The sequence below is a fragment of the Protopterus annectens genome, chromosome 4.part0 (genome assembly GCF_019279795.1).
Source record: "Protopterus annectens isolate FY-2018-M chromosome 4.part0, PAN1.0, whole genome shotgun sequence".
Classification (NCBI taxonomy): domain Eukaryota; kingdom Metazoa; phylum Chordata; order Ceratodontiformes; family Protopteridae; genus Protopterus; species Protopterus annectens.
The window spans coordinates 842,129,289-842,147,616 of record NC_056733.1 but is presented as its reverse complement, the minus strand read 5'-3'; the positions used below and the strand labels follow the sequence as shown (position 1 = coordinate 842,147,616).

The following is an 18,328-nucleotide window of genomic DNA, read 5'->3' as shown; positions in this document are numbered from 1 at the left end:
CAGACACTGGAGCCGATGAAGCAGACTTTGGAGTCTTGTCTGATTTTTTAGTCTGATTTCCTTTGTCCACTTTTAATATGTCCCTCAATATAAGCATATTCCTCCTGCCCTGCAAGACCCTGGTACTAAAACTATGACAAACTGAGCAGGAGTCTTGAAGATGGAGTGGACCCAGACAGTACACACAACTAGTGTGTCCGTCAGTAATGGACATCTTCTGAGTGCAGGAATCACACTTTTTGAATCCTGACTTATGTTCCTTAGCTGGTTCCTTAGACATACTAGCTATAAGAAAAAGAATTCTCAATAAAAGTTAGAACAACAACTATAACTGTTACAAAGAGAAATCAGCAAAGAAGCAAGTATCTAAAATAAAGTACTATATATATTTTTTTTTAAAGAGAAGAAAAGAGGGGAAGAGAAGTCTCTAAGCTAAATGACTATCTCCTCCACCTGAGGAGATGCCTCTAACTTAAACGAAGTACTCCTAAAAGGCTTATAAGGAAGAAAAAGTGCAAGAATCCTCTAATTTAAAAAAGAATTTTTGTGGAGAAAAACAAGGCCCAAAGAAAAGATAGCCGCAAAACAAACTTACAAGGTTTGAAAAGGGCTAAAAATAGCACAAGACTATTACTATAGCACTAATAAGTAAAGACAACTAACAATTAGAAAAAAAGGTTATAAAATATATAAAATATTAAATTTTCCAAGCCTGAGCCAGTGAAGACAAACCCGAAGCTTCAAGCGGCAAATGAGATCTGGGAAATAGCCGCTAAGCACTATGGGATAGGTATTCAGCCTCGAGTCAGAAGCTCTCGAGCTTTAGTATAGGCTGAGTCGGAGCTGAGGTTTTGGCTCCAAACCCAAAATAGCAAGACTGAAGGCGAGATGGGACAACATAACATCTATATGTTTGGTACCAGGTGTGTAGGCTAAGGGAAAATTGACTTAAAAATATACTTTTTTTTCTTTCTTATCTCATACCATATCCAAATTCATAATATAAAAAGTGTACAGTGGGTAGCCATCTCTATGGCCAGCAATAGACTGATACCACAGAGTCCTTACTATTCAGCAATACAATAGCGGGTCTACATTAAATCATCAAACGCTTAAAAAAGCGAACGCTGATTTATTGACCCCACGTAAGTGAAAGCTTACAATCCCAAATACTCGGAACAGAGATTCGGTGTTCCACAAATAAAAAAATAAAAACTTCAAAACATTACATAAAGTGCCCCCCCCCCCCCCCCGCCCCCTACTTAAATATACCAACTCCAAGATCACACTACAGTGAGGAAAACAGCAAAGTTCCCAGGTAAAGAAATCGCTTATATGCCGTTTCGCTATTTTGCTGTTTTGAGCTTTCAAATTCGATCAAGACGCATTCAAAGGATTTCATCTTCAATTATAGGAACCCCGATAGCTGATCATCAATATGCAGTTTGAGTTATGCAGTGCCCAGTTACCACATAGCCCAGACATTTTTAGTAATATAGTCTACTAATCCTTCCCTCCTACTTTCTTGTAGTCATCCATGGACTATGGTGTGAATAATATACTCACAGGCCATGGATCATCAAAGTCACCACTGAGGCATAAATAAGACTTGTACCAGTAGTGAATCATAAAGTACCCACCCAGTTATTCAGTTTCCCCGCTGACCTTTTTTATCGTTATGCATTTCATGGCAGTGATTCAACAAATACATGCGAATTATTAACGTATTTGTAAATGTGTATGTGTGGTGGTGTTGGGATTGTGTCAGTCAGAACATCTGCATTCATATTCATGCCTTGGTTACATGTATTCTCAACATAACTTTTTATTTATTTTGTCACGTATTTATTTGCTTGCTTGATGCCTTAGTTCACAACACATTCCATCATTTTAATGCGCCCAGCGGTATCCCACTTCTTAAGGGACCTCATGAACATTCATTTTCAAACTTGGGAGTGACTTGAGATTATGAACTGATAAAACGGTAACTCTCGTTCTAAGATTTGCTTTTATCCCAATGAAGTGACAACCACATTTACTGTCTCTTACTGTGATTTTGTTAAAATTACCTGCACACAGTGTTCACCCATAGTAATGTCATCATTATGCAATGGATCAAAACAGTGATACCCACCTTTACTTTTATAACAGATCTGAAAGCACGTATTTCTGCAAGTACACTAACACCATTTGCCTTATTTGATACGTGATTTCTACTTAAATTAGAACAGTACCACTATTCTTAAAAATGTGTCGTTGAATTCATGAAATTATACACGATTTTCACATTTCACTAAATGGTAAAGAGATAAAAACCCCGAAGCTAAGAGACGCAATGAGTTTCAGAGCTAAGCAAACTTTTTACATTGCAGAATTTTAACTTCCTGTAAAGTTCCACGCTAGCTACCGCGCCCACCTGCTATAGTGGAATTAGCATTTCTCCGCCCATCCAATACGACTGGTTGGCATTGTCTAGCCGTGTACACCTCCCGACAGTACTAAGAAAAAAAAAGTCCGGTAGCGGATTTGGGGTGGTACGCAGCAAAATCTGTGGAGGTTATATTATTTTATTCTGTGTTTACTTTCGTTGATCGGATTGCCTCCCGTGAAACTGCAGTTTAATTTGTCTAGTTACTATCTCAGCAAGTTTGCTCGAAAGTTGAAGTGGAACGCTGTGACTTCATTGCTTAAGAGCTTAGAGTTGAGAACTTCAGAAAGACGGTTATACGGCTTGTGTCCTGTTACAGGGAGGTTCAGTACATTGTAGTGGACTCTGTTCAAGATGTCTAGTAACAGTACAGATTTGGTACCCCGACTGTGTGTCCTGGAGAAAGGCTCCGATGGTTATGGCTTCCATCTGCACGGCGAGAAGGGTAAAATTGGCCAGTTTATCCGCTTGGTGGAAGAAGGCTCTCCGGCTGAGTGCTCGGGATTGCGCGCCGGAGACCGCTTGGTAGAGGTGAACGGCGAGAATGTAGAGAGTGAAAGTCATCAACAGGTGGTAGGGCGCATCCGCGAGGTACAGCCGCCCGGTCGTGTCCGCCTGCTCGTCGTTGACAGGGAAACAGACCAGCTGCTGAGCCGCCTGGGTCTGAAGTGTCGGGAGGAGTATATACGGGGTATTCCCGACGCGGGGGGACAATCCGATCAGCCCCGACCCCAAGAACAAGAGAGTGAGAGACGAGAGAGCAGCAGTAGCACCTCCACAGATACCCCGGGTACTGAGGGGACAGAGAACAAGGTGAATGGCGAGGAGCTTGTGCATGAGAAACTGAAAAATGGTGGAGAAAAGGTAAATTGTAGTGTAAGCCACACTGCACAGTTTATAGGACTCCCCAATTAATTAATGATAAAGTGGATTGTAATGGCTTAAATGATAGCATCAGTGCAACACAATAAAAAACGATTATACGTGGATGCATAGTACCTCTCAAGTGTACCTCATTACGAGGAACGTACCTCTTTTGGGGTCTTAAAAAGTTTATGTTCCTCAAAGTTCCACATTGAAAGACCTTGTCACACGTTCAGTGTTAGGAATTCTTTTTAAGTAAAATCCATGGTAAATATAAATTAATCGTATTAATACATTAAAAGATCTTTCCAAGTAAAACCAGCATATTTTAACCATCCTATGGCCTTCCTAGTTGAAACTGTTAGTAAGCCATTAGTATGTGTTCTACATTTTGCCCATTTGTTCCACATTATGAGGGCTAGTGTTCCTCATTTTGGAGATGAAAGATTGAGAGCTATACCATCTACTGCCCAGATTTTTCCCTCATATTTTTGGACTGTTCCTCACAAAATTTGAGGTTTTATGGCAAAGCTACTCTTACATCCTTAAAAAGTTGATAGAATAACAGGGTTTGCGTAAGCATGAATTCTTGAAGTGTAATAAGAGTAGTATTTAGAATGTCCGTATTTTGCCCACTGTTATTTTAGGTTTTGTCCAGATTTCTTGTATCAAGAGGTTGAGAGGTATATATGACATTAAATGTTTTGAAATTTCAGAAATGTACACACAAGGTCACATGCATGGCAACCAGAGGTTAGGACAGAACCCCAGATCTTGGCACTGAGAGGCACAGCTCTTGACACAAATCCCCTTAATCCAAACAGGTCCTGTTTTGTTGTGCTGACAAGCTTACCTCTCGCTCCTTTCGCAACATGTTATCAGTCAACTGAAAAAGCGGTTGCATAGTAGGTGGATGATGGGAGTAAAAAATGCAGATTGTACTACCTCTCATCCTATAAGCATTAAGTATAGCATTGTCCTCATACTTCTCAACCTTTTAGTGCAAAAAATCTGGACAAAGGCTAAAATAATGGGCAACAGAGGCCCATAAATAGGGACATATTTAATATTGCTGTTATAAGTTTAGATAGTGACTAGAACAGTAGGAGTTGTCAGCATGTAGTTTCTGAAGGATATGAAGTCTAAAATTCAAATGGGTGTCATTATTTTGTGATTTTTAATCCTCAGTTGTTTGCAAGAAAAACACATTTTGTTAGGAAAAGACCAAAACATGAGGCAAAAATCTAGACAGTTGAGAAGTCCTTTAAACATCATATCAGAGAGTCAGAAAGAGGTGCACTTATGTTTCAGAGTAGAAGGTCTTTGTATGCACAGTGTTGTGATGTTGGTAGCAAGGAATTTTTGCATGAGCTTATTTTATTTGTTTAATAAGGTGCATACCCATGAACATGCCAAATATTATGTATAAAATCAGTCATTCTAAGAAGAGCAAGGGTAAATCTGAGGGTCAGAATCATAACTGTCTAAATCATAGTAGTTGAGAGGTTCATAAGTAGGTTCTGTATCCTAGCCAAAATGTAGATGGTCTGAATTTGTCTGCCTTTTTTTTTTTTGCCCATCAGAGTTTATGGTTCTGCTGTAGATTATCTGTGACCTGCATTTGTTTGTGTGTCTGATATATCTAGTAGTAGAAACTTTTTAGTCTGTATGTGCTTTGCCATAACGTTTGGATTCCCTTTTGCTATGTGGGTGATGTCTTTTGACTTGTGGGGAAGTGGATTTTTGTTGAGCAGACATATGCATTTGAAAGGGGGTTTCAGTACTGTTACGTTGATGTTTTATTTAATCTTTTATTTGTAGTAAATTGTAGTTGCACATAATTTTTAGTGCAGTATAACAGATGCATCAAAAATCAAGATGTGCAGAAGCATACCATATTGAAAAAGTAAGATATTGTTGTGATAAATAGTAGTTACCGATTTTTTTTTTTTTTTTTTTTTTTTTAAATAAACAAAAAATATATTTTTTAATATGCTGCTGCATAGTGTTTATCTAGAGCTGTTAAATATGTAGGCCTCCTACAGATTAGAAGCACATATATCTTTATACAACAGAAGTACACATCGTTCTGTACCTTCTGCCTGTAGGACAGCAGATGCAACATTGTGGTGATATTGGGGCTTTACACTGCCTTGCCCACAATATCTTCCACATTTTACCATGGGACCCATGTCTTTACATCAGATGTTTAACATATACATTTTTGTTCAGCTGACTGCTTTCAGTGTAGTAGTTGTAGATTTGTGTCACTTAGGGATTTAGACTGCACTCCCTAGCAAACTTCATAAGATTTTAAAAGCTAACTATGACCCTAAAATAACCAAGTGCAAAACACCGGTTGTGCATTACACTGAACACTACTAACAGCATATGGGGGATGGGGATCATTGGCTACTTCTCTTAATAGATACACTCTGTGAGTAAACTCTAACTGGTAAACTCAAAACAGACAGTCTGTGTAGTGTTTACTGATAAGGAATTATTTTTTTAGTAATGTAATATGTATGGTTACCATACATAAGTAAAGGTAAGGCAGGGAGTCTAACTGGTAAACTCAAAACAGACAGTCTGTGTAGTGTTTACTGATAAGGAATTATTTTTTTAGTAATGTAATATGTATGGTTACCATACATAAGTAAAGGTAAGGCAGGGAGTCTAACTGGTAAACTCAAAACAGGCAGTCTGTGTAGTGTTTACTGATAAGGAATTATTTTTTTAGTAATGTAATATGTATGGTTACCATACATAAGTAAAGGTAAGGCAGGGAGGGTGAAGTGAAGCCCCCAACCCAAGAAAATGTTCTGTAGCAGTATTGCTAAACAAGACGCACATGTACACGCTCAGAATTAGTTCAAAATGATGTAAAAATTACTGAACCTACAGACATTGCCAACATACTGGCTGACAGGTTCAGTGCAAACTTCTCCCCCCCAAAAGGAGAGATATCTATACCAGAGGATTGTAGCCCCCCAAACATCTCTAACGCTCAGGTGAGAACTGCTCTCTCCAAGGCAAAAAACACAGCATCCATGGGACCAGATGGTGTCCCCGGTTGTGTGCTCCACGAACTCAATGAGGAATTAAACCCGCAGTTAGGGCAGCTGTTTAATCTTAGCCTCAACTCAGGATACGTACCCAAGGAGTGGCGTACGGCAACTGTGGTCCCACTTCACAAAGGCGGTGCCTCCACCGACCCTGGAAATTACCGTCCCATCAGCTTGACAAGCCTGATCTGCAAAGCTATGGAGAGGATCATAATGGAACTCATAAATAAAGACATAGGGGACTTGCAGACTTTGGATCCAACCCAGTTTGGCTTTGTCAAAGGCAGATCATGCCTTTTAAACTTGGTTGACTTTTTCGAAACAGTCACCAAGGCCATTGATGAGGGAAAGGCAGTCCACACAGCCTACCTCGACCTGGCAAAGGCTTTCGACACAATACCCCACTCAGGTATCATTGAAAAACTCATCAGCTTAAATATAAACCCATACGTCACAAGATGGGTTGCAAACTGGCTAAGTGATGGAACCCACAGGGTCAGAGTTGCTGGCGCTATGTCAGACTCAAAGCCTGTCACAAGTGGTGTCCCACAGGGCTCAGTCCTGAGCCCACTCTTGTTCGGCATCTACTTTTCAGAAGTACAAGCAAACACAGGAGGGTTATGGCTGACAAAGTTTGCAGATGACTGCAAACTGGGCGCCATAGTTGAGAACAAATCTGACACAGATAGGGTCTTATAGAAATGGATAACTGGTGCCAGAGCCATGGCCTAAAGTTAAACGCCAAAAAATGCATAGTCATACCCTTCAGGAAAAACAAGGTTACCCCTAGCTACCATATAGGTGGCAATCCACTAAGCACAGAAGAGGTTATCAGGGATCTGGGAACCCAGGTTGACAGTAACCTTTCGTTTGACACTCACGTTGCCAAAGTAGTTAGGAAGACCTTCTACATTGCCCACCTGATCATGAAGGGATTCACATCTAGATCAAGGGAGGTCATCGTCCCCCTGTACTCATCACTCATCAGACCAATGATTGAGTACAGTGCCCCATTCGGAATGTATCTGACCCGACACCTGCAGCAACTGGAAAGGCCCCAAAAGTTCCTCACCAAAAGGATAAAGGGTCTCAAAAAGATGTCTTATGCTGCCCGACTGAAGGAACTCCAGCTCTATTCAGTCGCTTACCGTCTGCTCAGAGGTGACCTGTGCCTGACATACAAGGCCATGTCCAACCCGGAGTTGATGAACATGCTTCACCTCAAAAAATCTAGATCCCTCAGAACTACAAGGGTGGGAGACTTAAACCTTGACACTGTTATTAATAGGACGTGCTGGAGGGACAGATTCATCACCCAGAGACTCCCTATGCTGTGGAACAAAATCCCGGTACATGTGAGGCAGAGCACCTCGCTGGCTTTGTTCAAGAGAAATCTTGACCAATGTATGGGAGATCACAGATATACCCCAGAGATTATCTCAGTGTCACTGCCTGACAGAGGCACAGCAAAATAATGGGCACAGTATCCTTCAAACTAAAGGGGTGGCGAAAGCCACAAAACTCTGGGCTAGGCTTATAAATGCCCTTGGGCAGATAGCCTAGTATGAACCTATGTACAAACACAACCCAAAACGTTATCCCCTTTCCTTATTTGAAGCCTAACTTGAGAAGAATCATTATAGCTGTGTGTTTTTGTGTAAGAGCTTCCATATTTTTACATCTGAACCTCTCAACTCAAACATTCACTTGCATCTGTAGTCTTGCTTACATGCACCATTTTAAACATTGACCATACTGCACAAATGAGCAATCAACTATATGTGCAGTCGTTTTTTTACGTTCTCATCAACTGGTCTATCAAATCTCCTTTTTGCTCGGAACCACGTAACCGTGCTGCTTGTCTATGTACTCCACATACAACCACTAGGCATGACATCTTCTAACACAGGGTTCTGCAACCTGTGGCTCTGGAGCCACAAGTGGCTGTTCCACCCCTCTGCAATGGCTCCCTATAGCTTTGAAAAATGAATGGGCACTCTACCATACAACACACACACACATATACAGCGATCGAGCGATGGACTTTAAATATTGCTCTTGTAAACTTATCATCTTGCAAGCATAACTTTAAGTCCATTGCTCGATTGTTGTGTGTGTGTTGTGTGGTAGAGTGGTCATTCTTTAAAGCTACAGGGAGCCACTGTAGAGGTGTGGAAGAGCCACATGCGGCTCCAGAGCCACAGGTCGCAGATGCTTGATATATGCATATAATTTTATTTTGACCTATAGTATTGTTTGCAACAGAATGTCTGCACGTGAACACTCCCATAAGTAATTTGTACATGTCATGTAATCCAAGCTTACTCAAGGGGTAGATCTGTTCTTCACTGTTATATAAATATAGAAGACATTTGAAGTAGTCAGTTAAAAAAAAAAAAAATAGTAGATTTCAAGTTTTATATAATATTTCAGCTGTTGCATTTTGCAGATTTATTTGCCTGCATTCTCCCCCATCCTGAATGAGTGACTTGTCACTACCTGCACACAGTTGACTCGTTCCACAGTGAGGGTGAGAGCCCATTTAATCTATTCACTCTCCTGTGGTGAGAGTCTAGTGTCGGGGAGTGGCCAGTGGGGAAGTCATGCAGGTCTGCCTTAACACTTCTATTCCACAGCCGCCAGGAAGCTCCACATAGTGGCACAATCCTTGGGCAACTCTTAAGAGCAGACCTTCACCATCTGTCTTATGTGGAACATACTTCCCGTGCCTCATGTGTGTCCTGACATTCCCACCTAGCTTCACTATACTGCTGAAATTAATTATCTGTCTATGCCTCCCATCCCTCTTACACTACTCTTGCAATGCCTAAGTCACTAACCAAGCTTGGGACTCTTGAACATAGTCAGGATTTCCTGTGTCATAGGGTTAGGGCAGAAATTCATTTTTTTGTAGCTTGCACAGTTTCTTCACATGGCAATGAACCATATAGTTGCATATTATTTACAAATTCTTCCTGGAAAATATTTTAAAATGTACATTCTGATCTGTGATCCTCTAGTTTGTAATGTTTGTCATAACAACAGATTAATACCACAGATGTTTTTGTGCATAGCAGGAATGGTTGAAAGGAATAGTTGAACTCTGTTCAGAATAAACTGTTGCTTTTTGGCCTGCCATTCCATTTGAGACTGTGCTTAATGCCTGATAGCTTTCCTTCTGTGGTCCCACTTCCTTCTCGGTGATTGCAGCTAAACATCTTTGTTGTTAGGCAGGAATAGTCTTAAAGCTGTGCATAAAGAAATAGGTGTGGTCCTCCTCTATTCTTGTGCTACATGTTTTTGCTGACTACAGCTAGTAGCTCATGGTTAATCTTCCATGGCTATGGACTTTGGCATTGTTTACTTTCTGTAGCAACAAATGTGCTATCTTTCAGGTCTCCATTTTTTAAGCTTTTACAGTGAGAGTTGGAGGGGGTCCATGCGTGCTGGTGTAGCAGTTGCTTTTACATGTCAAGAAAAGTAAAATGTATGGAACTAACAGCTGAACAAAATGTGACATTTTACTTGGGGGTGTTATTCATTACTTAGCATTGCATGAAGCCAGTAGGTGTATTTATTGTAGGTTTTACATTTATTCTCTCAGGAAGTTCTAGCAAGTAAACAGCTCTGAATTGCATCCCATAGCGTAAGCGGAACCTGCTGCTACCATTCATCAATTATTTTTGATTAGGCTTATTTGCTTTAAGTGGAAAAATAATTTATATTCTGCTAAGTGAAGAATAGTCTGTGTGGTACGTTTAATCAGTTACTAGTCATGTGTGCTAATGCTTTGTAACTGCAATTAATATTTCACAAGGCCAACAATTCTGAGTCTTGATTTAAATATTATACTCTATACTAGCAGCTGTCAGCAAGGTTGGGGTTGCCCGAAAGGTTAGCCCTTTGATAAATGTTTCCAGAGGTTTTTATTTACCTTATTTGTGGAGTGACATATGCCGAATAAATTGCTTTCTGATTTGTTGATGTAATCAGGATGAGTATTACTACAGACATGCAGTTTATGTTGTACAAAAGGTGGGGAGAGAGGTGCCTTAAAGTAAAAACTGATACTTTAGTAACTAAGCTTCTCAGTTGTTTTGGATTATGTTACGAGGGCAGATCAGATTCTTGTATAACTATTTAGCAGTATAGTAGTCTGACGTAAAAAAATATAACAACAAAAACACACTTCGTTATAGTTTTCTAAAATTCTGGAAAGAGTACTGCAAAACCTAAAAAGATAATGGTTTGTATGACGTAAATACTGCAGGGGAAATTACATCATTTGTGTTGAATCCTCTCATATGTGTTTGCTAATTGTGTACACAGAAACACACTGTGTGTGTGTGTGTGTGTGTGTGTGTGTGTGTGTGTGTGTGTGTGTGTGTGTGTGTGTGTGTGTGTGTGTGTGTGTGTGTGTGTGTGTGGAGGAGGTGTGAATGCACTTGCTGTTCTGTGTATCCATGTGCTGTTGGGCAGATACTGGAAATGTTAAATCTCAGGGAGTAGAGTAAACTGTGGTAAGGCCAGATTAACAACAAAAAAAAGGAAGAAAAAAGATCCACTATTAATCTTACACAGAGATTTACCCTAGAACCACCAGTCTCCCACCCCTGTGCACCTAGTACTTAGTGGCAGAGGTTTATATCTTGCCCAACTACGTCAGCATAGCTACTGGTGATATGTGTAATTGAATGTGGTTAGATTTGCTGGACACTGTATGCACAATGACCAATTTAAGAGTAAGACAAGTTTCCCCTGATGAGTTTCTGGCTGTGTGTCTCAGCCGAGTGAGTTCCTGTTTCCCTTCTAAAAAGCAGATAAAGGTTTCAAAAATCACCACAGAAGTAACTCGCTGCAGAAAGTTAGTTTTAGTTTACTTTATTGATTTTTAAGGATATATATTTTTTTCATCTACTTTTCTAGAGGTTTACTGTTGTGGTTTGTAAGATGTAGTCTTCAGCCGTGTTGAGTTCAGGCTTGATAAGAGCTGTAAATAATGATGGTGCACCACACATTCCAGAGACCTCAGTCTTATTACCACAATCAACAGAACATGCTGGAGGGACAGGTTCATAATCCAGTGACTGCCCTTGGTATGGAATAGACTTCCCATACATGTCAAGCAGAGCTCCTCACTGGGCCTCTTCAAGAAAAATCTCGATGAGTGGATGGGAAATAGAAAATCACCCCAGTGGCATTACTCGACAGAGGCACTGAGAACTAAGGTCGGGTGGCACGATGCCAGGGTAATCCTATGGACTAGGCTTGTAAAGGCCCCAGGCCCATTAGCCTAGTACACACCTATGAGGTACAGTTGTATGTACAGTATTAGATTTTGGAGCTCTTCTCTCTGGTTCCACTGAAAATGGGTTCTGTGCCAAGTCGGGCTGTGCCAGTGACCAAAAGAAATAATTTATTTAGTTCTGAGGGTCACTGCAGTTTTGAATTAGGCTAGGCAAAAAAACGATAAACACTCTGTGACATTATGAACTGTCTCTATCTGTCATTCTGCGATGGGGAAGCTCTAATGGGATCAGTATTATTCTTTCTGTCTGTGTACTTCAGAGGATCATTGCATATGTGAAGTTTGGAGTGTGGTTGTATGATGCAGTTTTGACAACAGAGACCTGTAGTACTAGCCATATATGATCTTTGTTAAAATTAGGGTAAGAAATAAAGAAATGTGCAGACATGGTAGTTGATTGTATTCTTTAATGGAATTCAAACTATCCTCCCACCAAAATAGCACAGTATTTTTATCACACTTGTCCATGATGCTTTATCATGGGCAGTTACCCAGATGACTGGGGAAAGGTGAAGGGTGTTTGGAAAAGAGGAGGGGGTAGGAGTAAAACTGTGTGACGGTGGGTAAGCGCAGGTGAGAGCATTATCTGCTTGATAAGTAATGATGATTAATTTGCAGGCCAAACCAGAAATCTGTGGAAGAAATGGAATGATTAGTCTTGTTGTACAGGAACACATTCAGCCAGATTTTTCAGAATTTAGTGCTGCTGATGTATTTCATGGCCTGTTCAAGGTTTTAGAAAACTTTTCTCTCTGGAGATTCTGATGGAAGGCTGTTTTGCAGCTGGGTAGGCATGTAATCCTGTACTGGTTATGTAAATTTTTTTGTATTGTACTGAGTGGGGAGCAGTATGGTTAAGTTGTGGTTACCTTCTGAGCAGTGAACGTGACACTTGAAAAAGGTGTGATGGGCATTTGGACTGGAGCAGAGAAGCGTATCAGTCTGAAAACTTGCAACTTTTAGATAGTACAAGCTGAGGAAGAGCATTTGTTTGCACCAGTAGATTTTTTTTGTGTGGTAGTTGCTAGCTGTGTTTTTGGATTGGGAGCTCAAGGGTGCACTTTTTAGTTGTCTAGATTCCTTAGTAATAGGATTATTGCAGGTGAAGAATAACTGCAATACTGTCAGGCATGGCCCCAGGGTTCAGAGCTTGGGCCACTTCTCTTTGGCATTCACTTCTCGGAGATCAAAGCTAGTGTTGAGACTGTGGCAAACTTGGTATCACCCTATTCTGTCCAGAGGACACCAGGATCCCATAGGAACGCCTGCCCCAAACAAATAATTGGTGCTAAGACCACAGTCTGGAACTAAATGCCAAGGAATGTATAATCATATCCTTCAACAAGCACAATTTCCTTTGTAACTATTACATAGACAACACTCCCCTGAAAATTGATTCCATAGTTAGAGATCTGGGTATCTATGTTATCAACGGACTGTCCTTTGATCAATATTTCTGCATTATTGTAATGAATTCCTTTTTCATTGCTCAGCTGATATCTAAAGGTGTGGAACGTAATTGTTCCACTGTACTTTGATCTCAATAGGGCGATTTTTATTGGGTATAATGCCAGTTTCGGTATGTGCCCGTCCAAACAATTGTCACAGCTGTCATGACGACAAGCACATCTGTGGTTAAAAAAAATCAAAAACATACTGTCTCAAAACCTTGGCTGTCTTCTCCGTATTGTATGGCTGCTGAGAGGTCACCTCAGCCTTGCATGTAAAGCCTTAAACAGACCCTGTTTTGTCCGATATACTGTACATTAGGAACTTCTGTGGTATAAGAAACAACTACTCGAGGGACCTTAGTGACTTTTGCCAGGTTAATGTAACATGCTGGAGGGTAAATATCAAAGTGTGTAATGTTTGTCTCCTCTATCCTGTACACAGACGTTACACTCCTCCATCTTTCTCTAAACACACTGTTTGTAGCACCACAAGCTAGGCTACTACATCACATGTAAATATGTATATGTTGTACATTAAATATATTCTCTTTGTTATAATTTAGCTCTACTTTTTATATCGTCTCAAGATATGTTGTATGTTAACACTGCTTACTATTTCCTTTTCTCTCTCTCTCATCTAATATTGCCATTCTTTTTGTAAAAAAAAACTCTTTCCAAATTGTAGTAATAAGTTTTTTCATGTGTTTTTTTTTTTTTTTTTTTTTTTTATACTTGTAAATATATTTCTTGCATTTTATATTACTACTATTGGTCTGTACAACTCTGGAGCTTTTCTCTGTGGGTCTCCACTGAAATTGGGCTGCTGGCTCAGTTGGTCCAACCCGGTAAACAAATGTCAAATAAATAAGAGAATAGCTCTTTTTTTGAAATGTGTTCCTCAAAAGCAGAGTACTTCGCTTGCTTTGGTCCAAGTTATATTTGAAATAATATATGGGTAATTGCAAATTCACTCCTGGTTTTACACCAGTGGCCCTCTTGGAGGGGTTACATGCAATTACCCCAATATATCCTTGTTTGGCAAGTCTTTGAAGATTCATACTATAAAGTATAAGGGCTAAAAATTATGACGGGAATGCATGACTAGGCTTAAGATCCTGCCAGATCAATAGCTGAGTAAGTGCCTATGAACTGGAAACTGTACCATTTGTTAGTATGTTGCACAGTCTTAAGTTGTTTGCACTATGTGAGTTTCATTATATTGATTTTCAATCATGACAAAGCTGAACTGTTGCATGATTTCTCATGCAACTCTGTAGTAGTATGCGACCAACAAAAGGTAGCTTTACAAGCACTGTCTCTGTCTTTTATATAATTTTGCCTTTAGCTACTTTCCCAGGTCCACTCCTTCCTGGATGTACTTTAGCTTTGAGCATTATTGGTACGGTGCTGTTCCTCATCTGAGTGAGGAGTATGTGTGGTATTACAGGTAATATGCAAGTCACTTCAGGCTGCCGTTATAGTGCACTCTGATATCACAAGTGACGTATCAATGTGGCGTGGAGGGTATACTCTGGGTAGCATATCCTTGGGTGATGATGTGATGGTTATTTGAAGTGTCCATGTTATTTTTATACACTAGGGAAAACTTTTGTTACTGTTGACTAGTTTGTCTTGATTTGTGACAAGAGACATCTCATGCTGGGTTCATCTCCTCAGTAGCCTGGACCCATTGTAATGCCCACAGTGTAGACTTTGCAAATGGAAATGAATCAACCTATTTACATTTTGGTGGCTTGAGACTAATTGACATTGATTTCCTGGTTCTTTCTCGTAGCTTTAGTGCTTAAACAGACTACAAATAGTGTTTCCTCTGTCACTTAATGTATTTGTCTTTGTTATGCTGAGTTAGTCATTTTCTTTGCAGAATTCTGATAGATGAGAGACAGACCATTTAACTTGTCTGGTTAAAGAACATATTTTATTTAAATTCTATGACTTTACAACACAGTACATTTGGTCAGGTTCCTTCATTTAGAGATGTCTGTGCTTTGTTCATTTGGACCCTCCCTGATTGTGTGTGTGTGTGTGTGTGTGTGTGTGTGTGTGTGTGTGTGATGTTGGCAGCCATGGCACATATCAAATCTTAATTCACACTGTTGAAGGCACTCTACAGCGCTTCTGAATAGTTTTACTCATGAAGATATGTGTTCAGCCTACATCTTTTCAGCTATAAAGTGCTTCAGTTGTAATGTGCATAACAAAATTGTGTTGTCACATTCAGAAGCTGTGCCTACCATTCAAAAAAATCAGCTCTTTATATTGGCAGTGTTGCTCTCAATGTACAACAAACACTGCAGTTTGAAGTAAAAACAACCCTCCTGAAGTGAATTTATAGAAGTTTCCTACAGATGGCTTGCACTGTGAGTTGGGCTTTTATTTGAAGAATTGCTGGAGCTGGACTATTTAGCCCTTGTAGGGGGCAGTAATGATTAGACGTTCCACTCCTCACAATGGAAAGCGTCAGGGATGTTCTGATGTAATTAGTTTTCATACCATAGGACTTTGGCAGTTATTTCCTTTCTGTTTAGCTTGTGCTGCTTTTATTTCCAACAGACTTTAAATCTGAAATAGAGTTGCTTTGACTACCGAACCACATTTGGAAAGCCCTTTGGTTAATAAAAGAAAATGTGTTACAGTGACACCGACTCAGATTGTATAGAATTTGGTATTAATATGCCATCTATTAGGTTTTTAAATGAATTCTGAAATACTTTTCCCTTGGGGGAAATTGAGATGGGTGGAGGGCCAGACTCTTGGCTTTCTTTTCTGATGTGTATGTTGTGTAGATGACGTAATCTTAAAGAGCTTTACATTCTTAACTCTTGGATGATCCTTTTTACTAACTTAAACAAGAAATGTGACAAACAGACTTGAAGGAGCTTTACAAGGAAATTGTTGTTTTTAGCTCTCAACAGTAACCTGTGAATTGTACACTGAAAAATAAATTGTGTGACAGGTGATGGGTGTATAGCTGTGTGTTCAGCTTGTTAGCAGTTAGGGTAACTGAGAATAGTTGCAGGTGGGTCTGTTCTCTGCTGTCTCTGAATACATTCGGGCAGTAACTGGTTGTTGAGGCTTTCTTGCTTTGTTTCCTCGCATTTATTCCAGCATAGGGTAGTGTGGATAGCAGTTGCTTAACAGCATGTTTCAGCATTACCAGTTTGATACTGATCCCCACGGTGTAGCACTCTTACTAGGAGTAAATTTGGGCTTGGAATTCAACTGGCTTTAAACATATGCCATGACTGGGAGCAAAGACATTTTGAAATCTCTTGCCACATTGAATGTTAAAGAATGTCAGTTAAGGGGAGTGAAAATGCTGTTGTTGACATTGGAATAGCCCTCTTACAGCAGACACTGCTAGGAATGAGGCTGAATACAGCTGAGTAAGTCAGGGAACTGGCAGTAATTCCTTACAAGCTCGAAGGAGAGCTTGTGTAAGCCACACGTCACTACTTATTAGGGTGGTACTGGCAACTGCTGCTGTCAGCATGTTGTGGTACGTTAAGTGCAATATTGTCTACTTTGATAGGCAGCCCATCCCCTCGGCAAACAAGATGGACAATATCTCACTTCAGAAGTAAAATGTTGGGAGTCTTGGATCATGGCTTGATAACTCCCTCCCTTTCAGTCATCATGGGACAACAGTGATCAAAAAATATTTTTACTCTGTACCCAACTGCCAGTCATTAGTGGACCGGAGTTCTGCTGTGGCGACCCCTAACCTAAAGCCGAAAGACAAACAACAACTGCTAAGTGGCAAGGAAATGTCCAGGTCTAAAGGTTACTATTCTCTTACTTTCAGCATTGATTAGGCTGATTATCTTTTCAAATATCTTTACTAAATCTTCACATCTTAATCATAAGTATTTGTATATCTATTTTATACTCTAAACAGACTAGAGGTGTGATGATAGCGAGAGAGCTAATTGAAAGCACTTTTTTGAGTGCAGGAGTTAGCAGATTTTAAAAATTATCTGTGGAATACTTTGTCAGAAATATTGGGGGAACAGAGAAATGATTCTTGAGCAGGAGTGTAGGATCTGAATTGTGAGACAAAAGACCTTACTAAGTTTAATGCTATTGTGTGCCAGAAAAGCAGCTGATATACCTAAATCAAGTATATTGCAAAGGAAGGAGCAAAAAAAAGACCAGGGTAGGGTGGGATCTTTAGAAGAAGAAAGAAGCATATTTTATAGAAATGGAATTTTGGGGACTGATACATGCAGAATAATGTTCAGGAGAAGGAAAAGTGTTGTTGTCTTTCGGCTTTTCCCAGTTAGGGGTCACCACAGCGGAACTCCGGTCTGCTAATGATTGGCAGTAGATGTTGACAAACGCCGAGGTGCCAGCTCGATGTTCAACCTTCAATGAAGGCACGCCCATTTACGCATGTCTTTCGAATGCCCACCCAACCGCGGGGAGGACATGCAGACTCCACACAGAAGGCACTCCCCGCACTTCAGCCGAGAATCGAACGGGAGAACAGGAGAAGGAAAAGTGTAATGCATGAAAATAATGAAAGAACAATTACTGTGGTTATCCCCCCCCACCCCATGGATTGATAAGAGATTATAGGCAACGAGAAGGAGCTAGTATCTTACAGACTCTTGAGGGAAGAGCTATGCATTCATTGCCTTCCATGCTCAGAGTTTGTTGTCCTGGTTCTCTTGCATCTCTGAGTCCAATAGTTTTACAAGTAATAGAACCAGGGAGCTAAAATCTTTACCAGCAGATAAAGTGCAACGGGGAGACAGATGCATTACATGGTACCTTGACAACTTAAGCTAGCCCTGCAGATTTAGCAGTGTGATACATGTGCAGTAAACTCAAGCAACCAGAAAAAAAATCGAAGAAGTACAGTACGATTTTCATGTGTTGCACTTTGCCCCCCCCCCCCCCCCCCTGCAGAAACATATCTTACGTTTCTAGAGTTTGAATTTTTCAAAAGGAAGCTAGGAATAAATTCCCTTTCCCCAACCCAAGAACAAGTCAAACCAAACAAACAGTATAGGGTACAATATTAGTCAGGCCTATTTTTAATAGTAACTCTCCAGCAACCAGAATTTACAGTTATCCGGTATCTACCAATCCCCATGGGTGCCAGTTAATTGAGAGTTTACTGTATGTGTTCAGAGGAAAGCTAAACTACAGAACTACTGTGCAAACCAACAATGGTTTTCGTTTCGTC

General features: G+C 40.2%; 1 protein-coding gene across 1 annotated transcript in view; it reads left to right on the top strand.

Annotated features, from left to right (window-relative positions):
* Positions 1-2,459: 2,459 nt before the first annotated feature.
* LOC122800353 overlaps positions 2,460-18,328 on the top strand; it is a 422,686-nt gene continuing 406,817 nt past the window's right edge. The window contains exon 1 of the mRNA XM_044069802.1: positions 2,460-3,292. Coding sequence (XP_043925737.1) covers positions 2,783-3,292 — 510 coding nt within the window. The 5' untranslated portion in view covers positions 2,460-2,782. The remainder of the gene's footprint in view (positions 3,293-18,328) is intronic.